Below are 24176 nucleotides of genomic sequence, written 5' to 3' on the forward strand. Positions count from 1 at the left end.
GTCTCAGGTACCACGTGAGGAACTTGGCCAACATAAACTCATAAAATCCTCAAAACAACACCTATCAGATAGATGGTACATTTTTGTACTGAATGTTTTTTACTGTGGTAAAATATACAGGTAACATTTGCCATTATAACCATTTTCGACTGTACAATCCAATGATGTCAATCACACAATGTTGTGCAACCATCACCATTTGTTTTCGAGACTTTTCCATCAGCCAAACAGAAACTCTTTGCAAGTTCTCATTCCCTCTTCCCTGCAGCCTATGATAACCACTAATCTACTTTCTGTCTCTATGCATTTGACTATTTTAGGTATTTCATATATGTGGAATCATACAATATTTGTCCTTTCGTGCCTGACTTATTTCACCCAGCATATTGTTGCTAAGGTTCATCCATGTTGCAGCATGTACCAGGACTTCATACGCTTTTATGGCTGAGTAATATTCCATTGGAAACCCTGGTGGCTTAGCGGTTAAGTGCTACGGCTGCTAACCAAAGGGTCGGCAGTTCGAATCCGCCAGGCATTCCTTGGAAACTCTATGGGGCAGTTCTACTCTGTTGTATAGGGTTGCTATGAGTCGGAATCGATTCGATGGTACTGGGTTTAGTTTTTTTGGTTTTAATATTCCATTGAATGTATGTACCACATTTTGTTTATCTGTTTGACTACTAATGGACACTTAGTTGTTTCCACCTTTAGGCTATTGTGAATGCTGCTGCAGTGAACACTGGTGGACAAGTATCTGCTTGTGTTCCCGCTTTCAATTCTTTTGGGTGTATACTTCAGAGTGGGATTGCTGGGTCATATGTTGAATCTATGAGTCAGAGTTGACTCTGACAGCAATGGCTTTGGTTTTTTTGTTTATGTTGATTGTATATTTAACTTTTAGAGGACCTGCCAAACTGTTTTCCACAGGGGCTGTAGAATTTTACATTTCCACCAGCAATGCACAAGGATTCCAATTTTTCCACATCCTCTCCAATACTTATTATTTTTTGTTTGAATAATAGCCATCCTAGTGAGATAGATACTATTTTTTGTCTCCATTTGATAAATGAGATGACTAAAGTTCAAGCAATTAAGTAATCTGTCCACAGTCACACAACTGAGAGAAAGGGAATTCGAGGCCAGGCTTGTTGGCACATTAAAAGGTACTACGATGAACACCCTCTTTTGCAAGTGAATGCTCCTTGGGTGACTTATATTACTGCTTTGCAGAATTCAAGGGACGTTGTGTTTTCTTCTCAAGTCCTTGGTGCACTCTGCTCTGTGAGCAGCTTTTCTCTCCAGTGCCCAATGCCTACTGCACACCACAGACCTCATAGAGATCGGAACAGCAAGCAGAGCCTGCTGGAGCCATTCCTGCCGTGAGTTCCCAGGTTCCCTCCGGCAGCTGGGCAGTTGGGCAGTCAGAGGAGAAGGATTTTCCTTCAGAGAGTTGAGCTTTTTGGGGGATTGAAGTACATGGGATGGGCAATGAAGGAGTTAGAGCAGCCATGGTGTAAGAGGGCCTCCATTTCCTGACATCTGCATCTTTAAATGAGCAAAACTAACATCACATTACTGCAAGGTTTGTGAACTGGATCTCCTCAGGCCCAAAAGACATCCCGGGATGGATGGATGGAACCAAAAGTGATGATGTTTATATAAGCGAAGGGAAGAACCCAGTCTCCTGTGCAAACGGGCTATCACCGCCTCGCCTAGGGACCCGTCTTCTGGGAACAGGGACATCCCCAGGTGGAGATGAAGCCTGCTAACTCACTATGCCCCTGTGACTGTTGGAACTAGGGGCTCATTTGAGAGACACCAAACCAAAACCAGTTATTGTCATTTCTGACTCACAGGGATCCCACGTGTGTCAGAGTAGAATTGTGCTCCACAGGGTTTTTAATGGCTGATTTTTCAGAAGTAGATTGCCAGGCCTTTCTTCCAAGGCACCTAGGGGTATATTCGAACCTCCAATCTTTCAGTTACCAGCCAGCATATTAACCATTCGTACTAAGAAATCCAGAGATAGACCAGCTGCCCCATTTTACTGCTGCAGATCCTGAGGCCTAAAGGCATTGCTCCCCTCCCCACTGAGCTCCAGGTTGACCCACAGTCACCCAGGTGACTGACCCACATTCACCCAAGCGACTGATTCTAAGCAAGTGATGGACCTGGAGCCTCTGGGCTCAACTTCACCTCTCCCCAAGTAGGGGCTGCTTGCACCTCATTTTAGTGTGGCAGACACAGCTGGGTGCCTCAGTTCCCTCTCTAGAATCTTCTCCACCCTCTGTGTTCCTCATCATAACTGTGCTTTCCTCCTCCCTGTTTCCTCCTGCCAAGAAAACACGAGCAAATACTCCGAACTCCCCTCAAGGTCTGACAGAGTCAGGAGACTCTTCAGCTGGATTTCTGTTCCTCGCCTGGCTTTCCTTCAACTCAGCCAGTTTTCTTATCAATCTAGTAGTCCTGGTCCAGGAAAATCCAGGGATGAAGGTAATGCACTAGGGAGACTGCAAATTACCCCCAAATTAGACATGGGAGGAGAGATAAAAGCTCTCCTAGAAGCTGTAAGTCACCCGAATGCCAGAGGAGAAAGATTTTGCTGTAGAGAGTCGGGCTTCTTGGGGGACTGAAGAGCATGGGATGGGCGATGAAGATGAGTTACAGCAGCCATGATGTGACAGGGCCTCCATTTCCTGACATCTGCTTCTTTAAATGAGTAAAATTAACATCATATTACTGCAAGGTTTGCGAAATGGATTTGCTCAGGCTGGGAGAATAGAAAACAGAGGGAGAGTAAAAAGGGGGGGAGCGAATGTTCCAGAAGACCTGGCTGCAGCTCTCTTTCCACCCGTCAAAGTGGTGCTCAAACGCATAGGCGCCAGCGGGTAGAGTCCAGAAGACACAGTCTGGAGTAAGTACTCCAGAAACAAAATGATAGTATTGGGGTTTTATGAGAGTTCACTTATATTCTCAGAGCGTCATCATCCCAGGAAACCCCAAAATGTAACAATACCAGGGCCATCCAGGGGGCATCCTTCCATCTTCACCTCTGAAGACTAACCTGGAGGAAAACTGTGCTTAATCACAGCTTTGAATCAGATGAGGAGGGTGGGTCTCATACCAGAGCCAACCAAGCCTCAGAACTCCCACCCTAGCCCAGGGTTGGTTTCCAGGGGTCAGTAGCAAGACAAACCCCGCGCTCAGCCCCACTGCCTCTGCAAGCCACAGCTGTTGTTTTCAGACTGTTCTCATTCTTCCCAAGAGACGCTGAGGCCTCTAAGGCTGGGGGATTCATCTGGCTGCCTCTGGAAAGCCTGAGTCCAACAAGGCAAGCGTGACCTCCTCTAGGCCCATGTCTCTTCAGGTTTGTAGGGCAGGCCATCAACTCTGTCTGACAATAGGGAAGGAGCTGTGATCCTGTTTAAAGCCTAGTCCCAGGTGGAAATGCAACAGGGGAGCACTAAGGGATTGGATATTACTTTTTTTCTAGAAACTGAGGATACCGTGTCATGATAGAGTGAGGTCCTATCTGCCTCCAATGGACCGCTCCCTCCTGCTAAGGTGGAAATGTTATTTCAATCTGGGGTTGCAAACTCAAGTCTCTGCAGGGTCCAGGCAGGTGACTTAATGCCAGAGACAGGCCCAGGCCACCCCCCCGACCCCCGCCGCCCTCCCCAGTGATCAGGAAACCACTTATTCCATCTAAGGAGGCAGCTGCTTCTCAGCCTAGCCTAACTCAACTGGAACCATTTGGGAATGTGGGCCCAGTTTTGCCAGATCTTTTGATTTTTCAAGAAGATGCCAGAAATCCAGATTTTTATTATTTTTTTTTGGTGTGTGTGTATGAAAACTCCTGATTTTTAAAAGTGAGTGCCTCTGGGAAGTAGATAGTAATGAGCCAGGGCCTCTGCTGGGGCAAGTGGGAAAGGAAGGGTGCGGGTGGGGTTGCGGGCGGTGGGGTTGGGGGCGAGGAGCAAGCCCTACCTCACACTAGTGCGATGACAGGCTTGGGCTTTGGTATCCCACAGACCCAAGTGAGAAGGTCAGCTCTGACACTTGTTGTCTGTGTGGTGTTAGAGAAGTCAGGGAAACTCTCTGAGCCTCAGTTTCCTCATCTGCACATTGAAGCCAAGGCCAGAGGGGGTGTAAGAACTCAGTGAGAGCATGCGTGGGGAGTGAGGACATGCCCCCTGACCCATGCTAAGTGCTCCTGTAGCTCAGCAGAAACATGACTCTGAGTGACTTGTCCTAACTCCTAGGTAAGGAGAGAGTTATGACCATGGGCAGCCGTGGGAGTGGAGAAGCCAGTATAAGCACGTGGGCCCTTTGCACAGGCTCTGCCCAGACCCAGAAAATCCTAGGCTGAAACCCAGCATGATAGGTAGCTGGCATTTTCACTCTGATCAAGCCACCCTGATGCAAAGCCTTTGGATTCCTCAAAAAACAGACCTTTAACTGCCACATTGTAAACACTGGAGTCCTGGTGGTGCAGTGGTTAAGCGTTCAGCTGCTAACTGAAAGGTCGGCAGTTCAAATCCACCACCTGCTCCTTGGAAACCGTATGAGCCAGTTCTACTTTGTCCTATAGAGTTGTTATGAGTTGGAATTGACTTGACAGCGGTGAATTTGTTTTTCGTAAACATTACTAAGTAACATGCACCCCAGACACCTGCATCTCGTTGCTGGTCCTTAACTGATTCCCTCCCACTAGGCCTCAGGGTAAAAGTTAAGCGAGGGATGGGGGATAGGGATGTGCAGAGGGACCACGGGGTGGGTCAACGTGGTGGGGAATACATGTTTATTACCTCACAGTTAAAAAACAGGGGTGTCTATCTAAATATCCTGCTTCCCAATATGCTCCATAGCAGGGGTCAGGAGGAGGCTGAGAGCAGCTGGGGCAGAGGGCAAGGAGGCCACAATGCCCTGGCATTCTGCTCTAGTCTGGAACACAGACCCCAGTCAGGGAGGGGAGGCTGCCATCAAGTTCTTGAGGCTGACTTACATTTTCCGCAGGTTGGGCAACTTTTTGAAGATACCAGTGGCCTCTAGAACAGATATATCGTTGTCATTCAGTCGCCTATGTGGAAAGCAAGAAGATGAGGTGGTGGGTTAGCTATGGATGAGGTGCCTTCTTAGCTGCCCTCCACTGGTCCCCCCATGGACCCCCATATAGCTTTAGCTGAGTTGCTGCCTGGACCTCACACCAGTGAAGGTCACCAAAGCCATAGGAAATGTCAGCATCTGCCCCATCAGCCTCAGGGGCCCAGCAGGGAGAGGAGGAGTGTGGGAAGGGGAGAAAAGAGTGACAGAAAACCAGGGTATTCCTCCTTCCCCCTTGATTGGGGTGTATTGGGCTTTTTGAATACTCAGCACAAGCATGCATTTTTTCAGCACCCAAGTAATCAATCACCAGTGATCTGCCTTCATTTTGTGTGTATGTAGGGTGGGGTACCAATGGCAACTTAAAATCCCCAGGCAGGTTTCCCCAATCTTCCAAGCCCCTCAGTACCTTCCTGACCACTTCCATGCTAGGGGCTGCTCAGGCCCTCCATACCCACACTGATATCAACTCAGGGAGAGCACTAGGGCTAGGACACTGTGCCTGGCTGCATCCCACCATGATGTATGAAGGCAAAGATGAAAAACATAATAATAATGAAGATAACTATCATTTGTCCAGGATTCAAGATGAACACTCCACTAGCCTTCTCTTTCTTCATTTTCCCAACCCCTCTAAGAAGTAGGTATGATCATCCCCGTTTTATAGCCAAGAAACTGAGGCTCGGGTCTGAGAAGCAACTTGCCCAGTCTCAGGAAGACTGGACACAACAGTCAACCCCAGGCCTGTCAGCCCCCACACCTGTGCCCTTACCCATTATGCAATAGCTTTTTAGCTCCTCCTGTTTTGGATGATCCAACACATCCTTTTATTGGCCTGGGCAATTGATAGGAGGTCGAGATACAATGATTCTAGTTATTTCCTTGCTTTATTACAGTTACTTATTGAATATGCATCTTTCTGGGTGTACTGTAAGCTTCAAAAGGCAGGCAGGGACTATCTGCTTTGTTCATTGCTCAAACTGGTAGGCATAGCACAGTGCCTGGCTCACAGTGGGTGTTCAGAAAATATTTGCAGAATAAATGTACTATCTTTATTTGAGAGTGAGCTGTCCATGGGGGATGCCCGGGGGTCTTCCCTTAGCCTGACACCTAGAGGACAGCCAAGAAGAGGGGACACTTCCTGAGACCCTGTGCGGGCTGGCTTGGGGTGACTGGATGTATGGGGGAGGAGTAGGCATTCACTTCTAAGTGAGACTTACAGATCAGTGACGTATTCAGGAAGGTGGCTTGGGATGCGGGCCAGCTTTTGGTTGGCACAGTCCACGATGGTGCCCTCACAGCGGCACTTCTCCGGGCACACGAGGTCCATGAAGCACTCACTGCTGAACCTGCTGCGGTAATCCTCTGAGCCTGGGTGGGCCAAAGAGGGGTGTCAGTATCACCCAGGCTGCTGGCACAGGCACTGAGGTTGTGGGGAGGGGGGTGTGTGTGGAAGTGCTCAGGTGACAGGCATGTTTTCATTTGGTCTTTGTTATTCATTACTTTCAGCCCAGGCGGAAACAGGGGTAAGGATCTATGGGGTCTTAAGCTTTGTGGGTCACAAGCCTTTGTAAGAAGTTGATAAAAGCTATGGAAGCTCTCCTTGGAGAAGTACTCCTAGGCACACATGTACAGAACTTTGTCTGCAATTTTTGGTGAATCCCTGGATGGCGCAAATAGTAAACATGCTCAGCTGCTAACTAGAAGGTTGATGGTTCTAGTCTACCCAGAGGCACCTCGGAAGAAAAGCCTGGTGATCTACTTCTGAAAAGTCAGCCATTGGACAAAAGCACTCAGTTCTACTCTGACACACATGGGGTTGCCATCAGTCAGAATTGACTCAACAGCTACTGGTTGGTTTACCAACTCCATGACACCTATCTACTGACCCTCTAAATGTTCATGAAAACCTCTAGATGTTCATGAAAACCCAAATGAGATTTAACAGAGCTTGATGAGGCTATGCTTGGGGTGGGTATGAGGATGGGAATGGGTACACAACCTCAGTTGTCTACAGCACCCAGGCAGGTAATGTCTTTACCTTACCTGTAAAGGAGGCTGAGCACATGGTGATCAGTGACCATTGATGCCTGGGCTCTACATTGGGAAGCCCATAATGAGGGCTGGGGACCTGGAGGACTGGAGCCCATAGCCATAATGCTTGAAAATTTGATACAAAGTGGCCTGATATTCCTTCCCCCCGCCAAGAGAAAAACCAAAAAACCAAACCCACTGCCGTTGAGTTGATTCCAACTCATAGCGACCCTATAGGACAGAGTAGAACTGCCTCATAGGGTTTCCAAGGAGTGCCTGGTAGATTCAAACTGCTGACCTTTTGGTTAGCAGCCATAGCTCTTAACCACTATGCCACCACGGTTTCGAGAGAAGCCAAATATTTTTAAAATATTGACAACAGATTCAGATTTTAAAAGCTGTGAAGACAAGTAAAACACGCACAGAATCGGATTTCGACCTCTGTCTTAGAGAGTAAGTTCTGTTGAACTCCAATGAACTAAAAGTTGGAGCTAAGATTTATTTATTTTTTTGAAACTGAATTCCTCTCAGGGTCACACAGCAATGGTAACAGGACTGATGCTTGATGTACTGGAGAGATGCCCCGGGGAGCTGCTTTAATGATCAGAAACAACTCCCCGACATCTGGCAATCCACTACAGGCTAACTGTGAAAAGTCTGTCTCTCCCATTAGACCTGAGCTGGTAGATAGGAGTCAGTCTTATTCACTCTTTCACCTTCAATGTTTCATTAGCACAATGGTAGGCACAAAACAGGAGCTTGGTCCACATTCGCCCAGTGCATAAATGGGTGCCATTTGCACAAACATTGTCCTATATGTGAATATTTCACACCTATTTCAGAAACTGAAAATAATTTATTTGCCTAACTAGTTCAGGTAGTACCTTGGTCAGCTTAATTGCAATAGAGCAATATGAGGCACTAGTTGTACACAGGGTTTAGCATTAGAGGGCGTGGGTTTGTCCAGGCTTTGCCACTTTGCCTCAGTTTCTCCACATGTTAAAACGGGAATCAAATAATTGGCCCAATCTCACAGGGATTGTTAAAGTAGGATCCCAGCTGTGGAGAACCTCTGGGAAAGGGTCAAGAATTATGCAAATACTTGTGACATTACTATTGTTTTTTCCTAGTACCTGGCAGAGCACTGGGCATGTGAGAGGCCACTAAGACATGTTGGTTTTTTCCATATGTGTAGCTAGTGATAATACCTGACATTTATTGAGCATGTAGGATGAGCCAGGCACTAGTCTGCAAGCTTTACATGGATGAGTCCATTCAATCTCTGCAACACTCTGAGGTTGCTATGACTCCATTTTAGAGATGAGAAAGCTAAGGCACACAGGTCACTCAGTACGTGGCAGAGGGACAAACCCAGGCAGTGTGCTGCCAAGACCTAGTTGAGTAACACAGAGCTCTACGGCAGACGTGCTTTTGACGAGACCTTTATCCTAGTTCCTCCAGGAATGATCATAAAGTCAAACTTGGTGGAGGTGGATCGAATGGCATTTTTTTCTGCAGTGGGCTACAGTGAGGCAAGGGGCAGATGTCTCTCACGCTCTTGGTTTCTCACTCCTCACTTTATGTTCCCATGGTAACCCTTGATTAGGAATGACCTTGGTGGCCTCTGATGCTGACGCAACACCATCTACCTAAAACAGGGGGTCAAGGACCTACTCTTGCTCTCCTTTATCTCATGTCCTACTCCTAGGCTTGTGTTAGCAAAATCTGTGCACATGTCTGCACGGTTATTGGACATGTGCAGTTATGGGCTTCCTGGTCCAATGTATCATGCAAATCTCTTGCCCTTGGCTTGACAGTGTTCATCTCATTGAATGACTCGGACCATTTTTCTCCAGACACGTGAGCTTGCCGAATCCTGGCCAAATTTCACTTTGCAAACCCTACGAAATGACTAGGAGCCCTGGTGGCGCAGTGGTTAGGTGCTCGGCCGCTAACTGAAAGGTCGGCAGTTCGAACCCACCAGCTGCTCCACAGGAAAAAGATCTGGCAGCCTGCTTCCATAAATACTCACAGCCTCGGAAACCGTATGGGGCAATTCTACTCTATCCTATAAAGCTGCTGAGTCGGAATCACCTCATGGGCAATGGGTGTTTTTATGTATGAAAAGCTCCTTCACGTTGTTACCATGTGGAGCCATTGCCCCCTCTCGTTTTCTGCCAATGGCTACACATGGCGATGACGCGAAGGGGCATTTTGTACACAGACATGTATTTTTCCTTCAGAAGGTGTCTGTAATGGGATTCTTGCAAAGCAGAAGAAACCTGACTGCAGATTAAAGGCAGACAGACACGAAGGAGCAGTCTGCCCTTCAACACGGTGAGTCTGAAGACGTACATTGGCCGGGCCAAGGCCGGGGATAGCAGCCTATTAAATACATTTTCATTTTAATCAAGGTGTGAGCAGTCTATAGTTAACAGGAATCACTCTCTGTAGAATAGTTAGATTATAACTGGCGGACCTTTGCAATGGAGCCGTTGACCCATTTTAATGAAATGATTTTGCAATTAGATTCAACGGGCTAATCTGTTCTTTCCAGCATTTCCCCCCCTGCCGTTTTTGTTATTGCTCTGGTTTGTAATAACGAGGGGGTCGGAGTATGATATTTTATATGAGTGGGAGCCAGAAATGTTAATAAAAGTGTATGTATTTAACCGAAAGAGTCCGTTCCCCAGTCATAGCCAGCTTGAAATGCCACCTCCACCACTTCATATTTCATTACCGAAACTACCCGGGGTTTCTCGGAGCCATTTGTTATGCCTAATGCTCATAACTACCCAAAAGTATTTTTAACTTTTCCAGAGCTTTAAAAGTCAATTTCAATCTCAATGCATATTTGTCACTGCCAGAAATGTTTAGTAGGAGAAGGCTAACTGAAATAGGCCGCCGCTTCCCCTCTCTGGAGCAAGTTCAGACAAGAGAGATCTCAGAGGGTTTGAAGAAGGGCCATAAAACTAAAACCCCGGCTGCAACAGACCTTTGGAAGGCTGAGATCATCTGGCACGTTGCCTGCTCCTCCCCCTGTGGCCCTTCTCCCTGTTCACGGACAGCTCAGAACGACACTTGGTGTGTGATCATAGGTGAGCTTTAATAGATGAGGAGGAAAAATCCATGTGTTTCCAACAGCAATGCTATTTTGTTATGAATTCTTGCCCTCTTGCCTCTTTCCAGCAAGGAATGTATGTACCATTGGGATGGTCATCAAGGTTGGGGCAGGTAGGGAGCCATGGCTCCCACTCTTTGGGTGGACATGACTGGGTGTGACCAGCAGCCAGCATGGTGCCCACGGTGGCTGCTGTCTCCAGCAGTCTGTGTCTTGCTTCATTCTTTGGGCAACCAGTTTGTAGAGCAGAAGTCACAAATGAGTAGTTATCTGATCAACATGCATCTACCAACTCGTGTGTCCAGAGCTCTCCTCCTCTACCTCTAACATCCTTAAGATGAGTGGGATGAAAGGAAGAATGAAAGGTACAGAAAGAGGAAAAGAGGAATTGGGGGAGTATGGAGGCCTGTAGTCTCAGCTTAAAAGGAACTGATCTGGACAAAGGGTCAGAAGTGATGAATGGAATCAAGAGAACCTTGCCAGGCATACGGTTATCCATTTGTGGGTGAAGGCTGGGGGGACAGATACCAGGGGTGGATCGCATTGTTTTACCAGGAGTTTGGCAGTCAGTTGGGCAGGTGGCTATCCTATTAAGCTATCCTCATCAGAGGCTAATGTGAGTGCGGACATTTGCCAGAAGGCAGAGGGAGACGTTGATGATCTGCAGCTGGGTACAAACCTGCTGCTGCAGGACCAGGGAGACAGAGATGGGCAAAGGACCACTCCCAGAGGTCTGGCCCCAGAGCTGGTAGGGGCAGTGTAGAGGATCTCAGAATGTGTCTTCTGTTCAGAGCAAGAGAGAGTTTCTCCAGGTACACAGATTTGTTCTGCAGCAAATGGGATCTTGGTATGCTCTTGCTGGAATGGGAGGGTCATTTCAACAGTATTTTTTCTCTTTCTTTTGTTCAAGTTATTTTCTATTAACAGATAAGCCTGAAAGGGATTGTTAGAAAAATTTTAATTCTCTATCAATGCAAGTCGAAACATTAAAAAAAAAAAAAATCCAGGCAATGGGATTGTCCATAGCTGGGGAGGCAGTAGAGAGCAGGCATTCTAGAAACAGGTGACCTGGGCTGAACACCTGGCCCTGAACAAGTTAGTTAATCTCTCTAAGCCTAAATACCCTCATATGTAAAATGGTACTTATATAGGGTTGTTGTGAAAATTAAAGAAAATAATGATGTAAAACAGTTCAGCGTCTGGCCTATTGTAAGCACTCAATATATGTTTAAAAAAAAAACACACGCATACAAAAAAACATTGAGAGAGGTAAATAGGGCTTCCCATTACTCAGCAATGACTGGGCTCCTAGCTCTGAGGGGTAACCTGGGAAAGATAAGACAATGAGCGTCACACTTGGCGCTGGGAGCCCAGAGCCCAGCTCTTAGTTCTAAGTCAAGATTTGGTTCCCACCATGGCTCTCTCTCATGGGATAGGACATAGTCTCCACGGCAGGAACCAACAATGCAATCTTCTGGTTACACTGGGTCTAGAATTTATCAAGAAACAAGCAAAATGGGAGGCACCAAGATCCCGTTCTTTATTATCAGAGAAAGCAGGTTTGTCTATGTAGCCCCCACCCAGCATCCTAACTACCACCCAGACGAGGAGCCCAGCAATTTGGTCTCCCTGCTAACTGAAGGTCAAGGACTTGAGGCTGCATGGGGGCTAGGGCCAAAAAAAGTACTCATGAGGAGTGGAGGTCAGATTCAGAAGAAGCCCCACGTTAAACTTAAAATCTCACACTCATTTCAGTTTCACCCATTCTCATGCTGGCATTTACTTGAAATGCCTCCAGTAAAGGAGGAAGAGGGGGGTGGGTAGGTCACAAGAGTAGGGTTTCCCCTTTGGGTTACCTACCACTTGGGGAAATGACCTGGGGCTAGGATTCTCCCGTGAAACAACGAGGCATATGCCTTGGTATACTTGCTCTTTTTGAATGGAAGAAGATGTAACAGTGATTTCTGAGATGAACCTAGCTACTTTACCCCTTATCTGGCATCCAGACTAGATTTGGGGGATCACTCCATTTTGGATAGAAAAAATGGATGCAGATCTTAGCTTGCCCCCAATGTGCAGTGTGACCTTGGATGCCTCCAACAGCTTCTCTGTACTCATTTAACCCCATGTCTGCAACTTGGACGTGGAGGTACCCTGTGAATCCTTCGAGGCTCCCTCCCCCCGCCACCCCGCCCTTTGTGATGCTAGACTGGGTGAGGTGGGTCTGGCAGGTGGTAGGCTGCGGTGCTCCAGAGCAGAGAAGAGGTGTCCAGCGGTGGCAGCTGTGGCGGCGGCGGTGGGCCATGCTGCAGGAGAGCACGGTGCTTTCCGCGGTGCTTGACAGAACCATGTTCCGTTTCCATCGTTCCACCACATGGTTAGATCAAGCACAAAGGAAAGCCTCGCGGCGACTGGTCAGAGTCAAGGTCAGGCAGCAGCATCAGAGAAAGGACAGGAGCGCTCAGAGGAAGCAGCAGCGTGGAGAAGCGGAAGCCGGAGCAGGCCCCCACTGAGCATGATTAGTACCAGGAGTGGGGTTCCACTGGAACGCTTCTGAAGACAGCAGTCCCACGGCCCTTGTACCCCGCCCCAGGGGAGACACAAAAGGGAGGAGGGAGGGGACTATTGGACACCTATACTCAAGAGAATCAGGGCAGAATAGAGACCTCCCAAGAGAATTAAAGTTATCATGTCATAGGCCTGAAATGAGTCTCAAAACTCCATTCAGTTACCACATTTGATCTGACATCAAACTTAGTAGAAGCAACTTCTACATGCACTGCAACATAGGACCCATCCAAACAGCTGAGTCATCCTGTACCTATCTGCTCCATCGTTCCTTAAATGAAGGAACAGTCCATGGTTCCATTGCCAAAACCTAGCAAATCTGCAGTTTTCTTTAGGAAAAAGCCCCCTTTGGCATTCCACAATTCAGGAGTCTTCGCCATATCCCTTAGGGTTCCCCAGGAACCCTCTGGCTGACAAGACGATCAACCCAGATCATTTGAAGTATAGTAGAGAAGAGATGTGGTATCAAAAGAAAATAATTTTCCCTAGCCAAAGAGAAAGACAGGGAAGCCAATGGGGCCTTAAGTGTGGGACTGGGAAGCCTACAGTCACAATGGTCTCGGAACCCTGACTGTCACAAAGGAAATGACTGGTGCCCCTCAAGATTACCATTTCCAAAACTAAGCAAAGGAAGGAAACAGTAAGCCAATGATTAACCTCAGTGGAAGGTATCTGATTCCCTGGTTTCCTCCAAGACTGGGAATCACAATGGAGGTGGGGGCCAACAATCAACTGTTTTGAATGATCAGGGGACCAGGTGAGGGTACCGCCTCTTTATAACCCTCTCCTCAATGGATTGGGGCAGTTTTCACGTACTTGCTGGCTTACGGCTTCCTTCCCGCGTGCGATTGTGCTGGAGATGTGTGCACCCTGAAGAGGATGGAACCAGTGCCTGGTGACTGGGACCCTGCTCTGACCTCTGACAAAAGGGATAGGGTTACCTACTTCTCGCCAGTGTTTTTGGAAGTGGGTTCATCAACAAGATGGTCTTAGCATCTCGATATTGCATAGGATGTCTGCAATGATTGTCCAGTTGGGAAGAGCCTGTGCATAGCTCTGGGCCTGGCCCGCCTCCTTTCTAAGCTCTCCAATGTCACCAGCAAGAGCCTTCCGCTGTGATCTGGGCTCTACTCTACTCTGAAATCCAGACGCACAGGGCTCAGTGAACACTCTGGTGCTGGGATTTCATACTTAGGTTTGATCAGGAACTAGGTACCAGAATGGGGAAAATCTACCCCTTCCATGTCCCTCAAGCCTTATAATTTCACTCTCTTTCTCTTTGGTCTCCTTCTACAAAAGGAAATGGAGGTGAACAAGGAGTAAGTTATCAAGAAACTTGACAGTATGTCAGAAATCCTGGGTTTCGGATCTTGTCCTGAAAGTAATACTCTGTAACCTTAGATAAGGAGTCCCCAGGTGGTGCAAAAGGGAAAACACTTGACTACTAGCTGCAAGGTTGGCAGACTGAACCCACCCAGAGGCACCGCAGAAGACAAGCCTGGTGATCTGCTTCTGAAAGGTCACAGCCATGAAAACCCTACGGAGCAGTTCTAGTCTGCTCACATGGAATTGCTATGACTTGGAATCCACTCGACAGCAACAACAACCATAGATAAGACTTTTTTGTTGTCTGGTCCTGTATTTCTTCATCTCTAAAATGGACTAGATGATCACAAAGGTCTCTAAAAAACCAAACCAAACCCTCTGCCATCGAGTCCATTCTGACTCATAGTGATCCCATGGGTTTCTCAAAGTCTGTAATTCCCTAAGAAATACCTTGCTGTTTGGCACCTCTGGACACACTGAGTTACCACCCTCTGTACTTTTCAGTATGAGAGCTTCTTCTTGCCCTTCTCCACACACAAAGGTGTAGTATGATGGAAAACAGACACCATCCTTCAAATGCCAAATGCTTCCCTGGGGATGGGCTTAGGGTCCAAGGCAGCCAGACAGTGCTTTTTCAGGAGGCCTTAATCTGATGGGCAGATCACCCCAGCCAGCGGCATCTACCGCTAACCCGATCGTGCTGCCCAGGGGCGCTGGATGCAGCTGATAGAGAGAGGCAGACGTGAGGCAGCTGGGAGAGCAGGTACCTCGCCAAAGGAGGGCTTTCTGCATTGTAGAAACAGCCCTCAAATTGGTGCCTAATTAAATCAGCTGTCTTTCCAATGGGGGTGCTTTTAGGGAAAGTAAAATGCAGACTTATTATCTGTCAAACCCAGTATGTGTCACTAGCCCCCCTCTTTTGTCTGGAGCTTCCTGGAAACACAGAACGTTAGATCTATAGCTTCTGTACCCCCAAGGCCAAGGCGGGTCTGAGTCCTAGGGTCTCTAAAAGCCAAGGCGTTTGGACCTCAGCAGTAGCTGTCTCTACTCCTCGATCTCTTTTCTACAGCTAGGTAAAATAAAAGCATACAGAGCTCTCGATGTCAGGCTCACCACAGCTCTTAAACTTCTCTACCTTTATAGGTTCTTTCTGCTTCCAAACCAAAAAACTCACTGATGCTGGGTCGATTTCAACTCACAACAACCTTGTAGGACATAGTAGAATTGACTCATGGGGTTACCAAAGCTGTAATCTTTACAGAAGCAGACTGCCAAGTCTTTCTCCTGTGGAGTGGCTGCTGGGTTTGAACTGCTGACCTTTCCTTAGCAGCCCAGTGCTTAACCATTGAGCTAACAGGGCTCTTTTCTCTCTGCTTAGTATTGCTTAAACAAAAGAGAGAGATGTCTCAGGCATGGTCAATCCAAGAACCCTGCCCCTTTTCTCTGTTTGCTTTTTTTTTTTAATTCCAATCACTCCCACCCCACATAGGAAAAGAAGTCAGTATCCCTCAAATGCAAAGTTAGTTATTTAGTTAGGTAGGTAGGTGGGTAGGTAGTTAGTGGCAGAGCTGGAGTTAGAATTAAGCTGTACTGTTTCCTTGGCCCACTTTCTATTTTCCTTTTTTCCTACTTAGTTCTCTCTGTAGCTCTCCTCTGAGTCCCCATCCCTCCATCCCAGCCTACAACCATTCCTAAGTAATTGCCGAGATGGCCTTGGTCAGGGACACCAGTCCTTTGGCCCTGAGCCGACTTTGTTCCTGAGCTGCCATCCAGGGCCTTGGCCTCAAATGGGGACCCAAGTTAGTGACAGGACCCATGTGAGACCACGGGGTCAGAGTTGGCAGATGGTACCTGGCCCTGCTCTGTCTCGTATCTCCTCCTCTTTGGGCACAACTGCTTGGCAGAGCTAGTTAAATCGGCCCTGTCCAAATAGGGGTAGAAGAGATGGATAAAGCTGGTGTCAGTCATGAGCAAAGGCCTCTGGGAAAGGATTGTGGTACCTGAGGAGACAGCTCTGGGCTGAGAGAAGGTTTTTACCCAGAGATGCTGACTAACCCAGGAAAGAAGAGTTCGGGGGGTGGGCGGGGTGGGCCAATGAGGGGAGGAAGGGGAAGTCATTCAAGCAGCTGGATCTCCCTTTCAAATGCTCCTTTTCTCCTAGTTGCGCCATGGCCTCAAGGAGCAAGCAGACCTAGGGTCCGGCCCTGCCTCCACCACTTCCAGGCTTGTGACCTTGGGGTGCCCCTTCACCTCCAAGCCCTTGGCTTTCTCTGCTGCAGAATGGGCACCTCTTCTGCTGGCCTCATAGGACCACGGGAGGAAGGAAAGTACACTAGAGAATAGAGGTGGAAACCCTCAATATAGTGCTCATCATAGGTGAGAAATTGCCCTCACAATTGCCATCATTATTCTGGGACAGACAAATTGTGACCAACTTCTCATATCGCCACCAAGTCCATGTGATATTTCCAACCCCTCTTGAGGTATTTGCTTCTGTTAAAACAGAGAGACAACAACTAACGTTTGTCATCCTGGACTGATAATACTGGACTGAAAGACTTCACTGAAATGACAACACAACTTCCAAGAAGCAGAAGTAGGCCTGCTGGCCCCTCTGGTGACCATCACCACATTGGCATTCTTGCTGGGCTTTCAGGTTGGGGGAGAAGCACTGTTCTTGCTGAAACACAGACTGCCAGGGTTGGTCCCAACCCGGCATAGACCACCTCATGCTATCGATCTTTTGCCACTGGGAGCTCAGTCTCTCTTGGTGATTTTTTTCCAGTAGAAAAGGACACAAATGATAGTAATATTTAACTGCCTGTTCTTTTCACTAACGGGTCAAAGAGAGCTCCTTCTTTTGCAAAGACCAGCTGAGAACGCCCCGTCACTCTCCCTGTCCTTCCTGGGTGCACTGGGGATGGCATGGGGCATGGTTTTTAGGGAGAGCTTGAAGTGGGAACAAGTAGGCAAGGCTCTACTTTCTTTTGAAGTACAACTCCTTGCTGTTTTCTCCATAATTATAATCTTCTGGTGTGGGATGGAGGAGATAGCATAAATGCCTTTGACATCTACAGTATACTGTATACTCATTAAAAAACCAAACCAAATCAAAACCATTGACTTTGAGTCGATTCTGACTCATAGCGACCCTATAGGACAGAGTAGAACTGCCGCATAGGGTTTCCAAGGAACGCCTAGTGGATTTGAACTGCCGACCTTTTGGTTAGCAGCCATAGCTCTTAACCACTACACCACCAGGGTTTCTGCACTCATCCAGGGCTGAACAAAAATTGATCTTAGAGGGAAGTGGGGAAGTCCCAAGATTACATGTCACCTGCAGCCTAGCCTGGGCATATTTATTTCTCCATCTGCGACTTGGGGATCATGCTTTGGAAACTGAAAAATAAATCTTAGACTTTAAAGGGCCAACGTGCAAAAAGCTGCCTCATTCCCTAGCTTCCAACTAGCCCCAGAGATAAGCAGCTGCCTGGATTCTGTCTCCCTGAAACTGCCTCTTCCCACCCCATCCCACTGCTTTTATTGTGTGTGTGTGTGTGTTTTATTTTAAATCCATAAGGTAATTGGTTTTCTGCAGGGCTAACTGAATTTCCCCAATTTAATTTGCAAAGATGCTCCCCAGGAGCCATTACAGGGCTCGATGTCCTCCAGATTGGATTACTGGCCTCTCTGGGGTTGCTGGATTCTGAGTCAGAAGGTGGGGCCTGGCCCCCGTAACCTGATTACCTGAGCAGCGGAACTTCTTGCTCTTGATCTGGCTGATGCGCTTGTTGGCGAGCCGTCGTGGGCTGCTGCAGCGGGCCCCGCTGGTCTCGATGGGGTTGTCCTGGAGGTAGTCGGCCAGCCACTTCAAGTGGCAGTCACACACAAATGGGTTTTGGGCTAAGTGGCTGGGAGAGGGAGGGGGCTGTTAATCAGGAGTGACCCGTGGTGCAATGCTCCACTGCTGCCCTCCTGGTGCTGGGTCCTGGCGATCCAGATCCAGGCTCCCTCCCTTGTTTCCCCAGGAGGCCTGGGCTGGGGTGGTAGGGGGGAAGGGTGCTTTCAGATGTGACTCAGAGAGGGGACCCCTGTGGTCTGCAAAAGACCGTCAAAGATGCAGCTGGCATCTGGTTTGGGGGACTCAGCCTCCCAGCTCTCACTGTTTGCGGCAGGATCACCACTGCCTGTCCCCTCCTCTCCCCACACCCACTCTGACGGGCACAGCAAGTCAAGTGCCTAGGGTCTACACTGCACTTTATTCCTCCAAGCTCAGTCATACCAGGCACAGAAAGCAGCTGGCACAGTGACTGGCATGTGGTCAGTGCTCCATATATACAGTAGCAGGCATTGTTGTTATTATTATCATCATCACTAGAACACTGTGGGTCTTGCTCCCACTGGCTCGTTAAGAACGACTCTACAAAGCCCCAAACACAGTGCCAGGTACTTGGTCGGTATTCAATATATATATAGCAGCTGTTCTCACTCCATATTGGTTTCTGATCCAGCTGCGGGGACAGTGGGTGCCAGATGACTTAGCTGGTCTTTGGAAGATTCCAGGCTAATGATCAGGTCTCGGGCTGGAGCCATCAAAATCATGGGCTCAGATCTGATCTGTACTCAGATGCTATCTATTTAACTGAAATATTTATAACATCTGCAGTGCTTGGGAGTAAGGAAATGCTTCCCAGAGAGGGAAGTGAATGCCCTCAGTGTGCCCACATCAGAGGCTTGGTTTATAGGGTGGGGGTGGTGGTATTGGTGGTCGGCAATGGGGTCTAAGCAGAGACGGCACTTGCTCAGAATACAGTAGCAGCAGTGGTTAAGAAAGCTCAGGAACTCCTCTGCTTGAATTCAAGTCCTGCTTCTCACTAGCTGTGTGACCTTGAGTAAGTTACTTCACCTCTCTGTGCCTTGGTTTCCTCACACGTAAATAGGGGATAATAATAATAACTGAGGTAGTCATAGGGTTGCTATAAGTTGCAGAAGTTTTAAAACAGGGGAGTAGTCAGTGCAATGTCGGGTACTGAGTAAGTGCGGTGTAGGTAAGCTGGGGCTATACGTGGAGTCCCCGGGTGGTGTAAACAGTTGATGCGCTCAGCTGCTAACCTAAAGGTTGGAGGTTCGAGTCCACCCAGCAGTGTCTCAGAAGAAAGGCCTGGTGATCTACTTCCAAAAAATCAGCCATTGGAAACCCTATGGAGCACAGTTCTACTCTGACACACATGGGGTTGCCATGAGTTAGCCCTGACTCCTTGGCAACTGCCTTTATTACTATCTGTATGAGTCCACCCTCACCGCAGGCTCTAGAAATCCTCCTGCACATGCTCATTGTTGTCCTCATTTTGGTGTCCTCTGTGACTGGGTGTTTGGGGTCTCCTGCAGTCGGGGCAGCTGCTGACACTCCCAGGTAAGCAGTGTCAGGCCCTGCGTGGTGGCATACTCACAGCGTCTGGATGGACTGCAGGGGAGCAAAGAGCCCCTTGCTGATGGTCTGGAGTTTGTTGTCGTACAGGGAGAGCAGGTTGAGGTTCTGCAGGTCCTGAAATGTGTTCACCCGCAGGCAGTTGATCTTGTTGGCGTTCAGGAGGCTGTAAGAAGAGTGGACGGTATTCACTAACCCTGATAATTACAGCGGAGCAAGGGTTGCACTTGGCGGAGGACAGCTGCAGAGTTGCCATCGCTCATCCTCACAGCCTTGGGCTCCTGCTGCCCACCAGAGGAAGAAAGGAACTTGGAGCCTTCCCTGCAGCCACCAATACCTTACACCCAGTCACCATGGACATTGTGAGGCATGTTGCTCTCACCTGGAACCTCCCCTTGTCCCCCCACACAGGGTAAGCCATGAAATGATACCCCATGTGCTTTGCTTTCTGGTTTAGAATTCAGTGCTCCTAGAAATCTCAATGAAAAAAATAATTTGGCACAATTGTTTTAAAACTTTAGTTGACTGACTGAGGGCAATTCTGATTCAGAAAATTCTCTAGACTTCTCTTGGATCACTGATCCCACTGGAAATCTGATGAGTTATATGTCATCTCCCCAGAAAAAAACACACCTGTGTGTAGGTGTGTGCACTCATGCACACACCTACACACGAAAAACACATACGCATTCTCCCTCTTTTTCTCTTTCACACAAACGTAAACACACACATTCTTGCAAACACGTTCACTCTTTCTCACACACACACACTCTCACACATAACACATTCTCTCTCACACACACACATTCTTCATCCCTTTCTTTCACACACCAATTCTCTTTTTCCCATACACACACTCTTTTCACAGATTCTCCCTTCCCTTCTTTCTCACACACACTCTCTTTCCCACACACATTCTCTCTCACACACATGCTCCCTCCCTTTCTGTCTTTCACACACATGTTCTCCCTCCTCTTCTCTCTCACACACACTCTCTCCTTCACACACATTCTGTCTCTCACACACACATCCTCACACACTCTTTCCCACACACACATCCTCTCTCTCACATACATATTCTCTGTCTTACACACTCACACACATTATCTCTCTCACACACATCCTCTCTCACGTACTCACACACATTCATACACATTCTTACACACACTCACATTCTCTCTCACACACACACTCCCTTTCACACACACATTCTCCCTCCCCTTCTCTTTCTCTCTCACACACTCTCTTTCACACACACATTCTCTCACACACACACACACACTCTTTCACACGCACATTCTCCCTCCCCTTCTCTTTCTCTCTCTCTCACACACACTCTCTTTCACACACACATTCTCTCTCTCACAAACACTGATGGAACCCTGTGTGATTTGACCCCTGTCCCCTCCTCCAACCTCATCCTAATCCCACTCGACCCCTCACTCACTGCCCTTCAGCCCCACTGGCCTTCTGTTAGTTCCTCAAACACACCAAGCTTGTCTATGCCCAGGTCCTTTGAAAGTGCACTTCATTCAGGCCAGGCTGGCTCCTTCTCATTCTTTGCATCTCAGCTCAAATGTCACTTCCTCAGAGAGGCCTGTCCTGACCCCTCAACTACAGTATGCCTCCCAACCCCCCATTGTCTTTACAGCCTCTTGTTTATTTCCTTCCTAGTCTTTGTCAATTTGTGATTATAGGATATTTGTTTTCTTGATGATCATCTCCTATGCAAGGCTGTAAACCCCATGGCAACACAAACAACATCGATTTTATTTGTCCCTTTACCCTTAGTGTTTAGCACAAGAATTTGTTACATCAATATACCAGTTGCCCTCCAGTTGTTTCCAGCTCACGGTGACCCCATGTGCATCAGAGTAGAACTGTGTGCTCCACAGGGTTTTCAATGGCTGGTTTTTCAGAAGTAGATCATCAGGCCTTTCTTCTGAGGCACTCAAATCTCCAACCTTTTGGTTACTGGCTGAGCACGTCAGGGACTTCTAAAGCAATGTACACAACTCCGTATGCGACTTCAGGAGGTTGCAATCCTCCAAGATGGCACCAGTGCCCCCGGGTTCAAACTTCCTACCCACGAGGGACCCATTCTACCATGTTTTTAGCTCTGTAGACCCAGAAGCATCATAAGAAGCTGGCTTTTAGGTGAAACTCTGGTCCCTCACAGAGGATGCCATACCAATTATAGGGGAGATTTCCAGAGTGGGGCTGGCAAATCAAGCAAACCTAAGAATTTCTTTATGATCCTAGACCAACTAGTTATGCCCTAGAAACAAGCATAAGATCATGTCTCACTCACTCTTGAAGGAACGTGCGGGGAGTGGAGGAATTAAACTAACCAGCAAAAATGTTGAATTTTTAAAATTTCTATTTTCAAGGCTGGCTCAGACATTTCCTTGTGGTGAGTGATCCATGAGATTTGTAATGAGCTGGCTTGTCTCAGGAGACTCTCAATGCCTGGGCCCAAGGGGACTTTAGTTGGAACTATGGGGCTGCCCGTGTGTGCTAGATCGCCCACACCACTTCTCCCTTGCTGCAGGCCCCCCTCCCCAGTGAGCCCCCTGCACACCCCACATACAGGCAGGCAGACGGGTAGGCAGCTGTAGCAAGTGACAAGTGGAAGAAGAACTGCCTGTTTAATCTGGCTAATAATGGGCAAAGTCCCAAGGGTTCACACAGATGTCCTCCTGCCTCTAGTGGAAAAAAGCTCACGTTGATAGAATACTTTTTTTTGTTCTCCAAAATCCTTTTTTTATGCTTTCCTGACATCCTATTACTCTCACAATAACCTGGGCAGATGGGCAGAGGCAACCTCACAAGTTACAGGTGAGGAAACCAAGGCTGTGAGTGTGGCGGGCTTGTTCAAGGTCATGCGTGTTTCCAGGAGCATTGCTGGAAGTCGTTTATGATAATTTAGGTCTCTAAAGGGTTCAGCTTCTCTGGTATGAAAGCCTAATCTACCCTACCCACCCACCTATCCCCCTTTCAACATTTCTCTCAAGAATTTCCTGTGCTTTGTATATTAAATTTTAGCCAAAGTCACTCCATTTTGGGGGCAGTCCAAGGAGTTTGCTATGAAGCAGAGAAACAGGGGGAAAGCTGAAGGACCCAACAGGGTCAAGCAACCAGGGGTCAGGAATGGACTCTTCACATGCACACATTTTTTGTTTGTTTAAAAAGGAAAACAAAGTATGTGGTAAATGATGTATTCCAAACCTAGATATTCAAGGCCTCCTGAGGGCATCTGCTGAGGCCTGCCAGGAAATATTGAACTGTTCAGTATAAAGATGAGGTCAGAGGTGCCATCTGATGGCCTGAGGATAGAATTCTCCCTGCAATGGCATATTGCCACAAGCAACCATGTTTTGTTCAGCCCTTCCAGTGTTCTTAAAATTGGGAAATTTCACACATACACACACACACACACACACCAGATTTCTATTTTCTCCTAGAAAAAAAATTCAGAGACTCTGGCAACATTGGGTCCACAGAAGGCAACTATGGAGTAGCTGCCCCTTTAGATAGGGCATATGTTCTCTGTTTGGCACAGTCCTCAGCACTCCCTATTGTTTACCCATCACTAGTGTATTTTATCTATCTTTCCTGAGTAGGCAGTCTGGTTTGAGAGCCCAGTGCAGAGGCATGAGCCTAGTTGTGGTATTGGCTCTGAGGAGTGCTAGACATTGGACAAGGAATGAGCCAGTGACAGGGAGAGAGAAGTGGCAATCCTTACCTCTCTCCACAGGGTATCCAAACTGACTGCTCCTTTGGCATCCCTCCTTACCCCTCAGGCCTATCTAGGCTGCTTTTTCTTGTCCGATGCTTTCTTGTTTCCTATTGCCCCTAGACTTCTCAGCATGAGATACTTTCTCAAAGACGTAAAAGGCATCGAAACAACCGACGTTGGCAGAATTACTAGGAAAGACAGCACAAGGTGCAGAGCTCATGAAGCTGGGAGCAAAAGAAAATATAAAAGGGCAGAGTCTCCTGGTCACTCATTCTCCTCCAGGATGCTTGGCTCTCTAAGGCCAGACATGTAGGTGTAGGGTGAGATAACATTAAGCTGCTTATCCAGATTTAGATGTTGAAGACGGTTTCATTGATCCTCTGATTTCACAGCACCAGCGAGATGTAACAGTCAGTCCCTCTGTCCCTTCCTTTGGGAGGAAGGCTGGCAGCTACTCAACTCAATCTGGCTTCCATGAAAGGATCTTTGAGCTATCGGTCCAGGGACAAGAGTTGGAGGGACATTAAAAAAAACGCCGTATTATGGAGCACGTAGAGAGAAAACAACTGTTTGAAAGGAGGTTTGGCAGTTCTATAAGAAGTCCTGAATACACACCTTCCCCTTCTTTCACTGGAGGACTGCGCCTCCCTGTTAGGAGTGGAGGCTCAGCATGCTTTATCTGTCCTGGCTCATCTTCCTTTGAGGAGCAGCTGGGAAACTGCTGTATGAAATGATAATAACAACGGCAGCCTCCATCCATAGAGAACACATCTATGAGTGCAGCCCCGTGCTGAGCACTTCCCAAAGTACTTTCTATGCACTCTTATTTAAACCTCACAGCAGCACTATGATTGGCC

At 47.7% G+C, this 24176-nt stretch overlaps 1 protein-coding gene across 2 annotated transcripts in view; it reads right to left on the reverse strand.

Moving 5' to 3' along the window:
- The window catches only part of SLIT3 (slit guidance ligand 3), a 783747-nt gene that overhangs the window by 123357 nt on the left and 636214 nt on the right, over nt 1-24176 (reverse strand). For both annotated transcript variants that reach the window (XM_049874285.1, XM_049874284.1), the window contains exons 13-16: nt 19603-19746; nt 17900-18063; nt 6324-6474; nt 5006-5080 (exon numbers count right to left, since the gene is read on the reverse strand). In XM_049874285.1, coding sequence (XP_049730242.1) covers nt 5006-5080; nt 6324-6474; nt 17900-18063; nt 19603-19746 — 534 coding nt within the window. The remainder of the gene's footprint in view (nt 1-5005; nt 5081-6323; nt 6475-17899; nt 18064-19602; nt 19747-24176) is intronic.

The sequence above is a fragment of the Elephas maximus genome, chromosome 2, assembly GCF_024166365.1.
Source record: "Elephas maximus indicus isolate mEleMax1 chromosome 2, mEleMax1 primary haplotype, whole genome shotgun sequence".
Taxonomy (NCBI): domain Eukaryota; kingdom Metazoa; phylum Chordata; class Mammalia; order Proboscidea; family Elephantidae; genus Elephas; species Elephas maximus.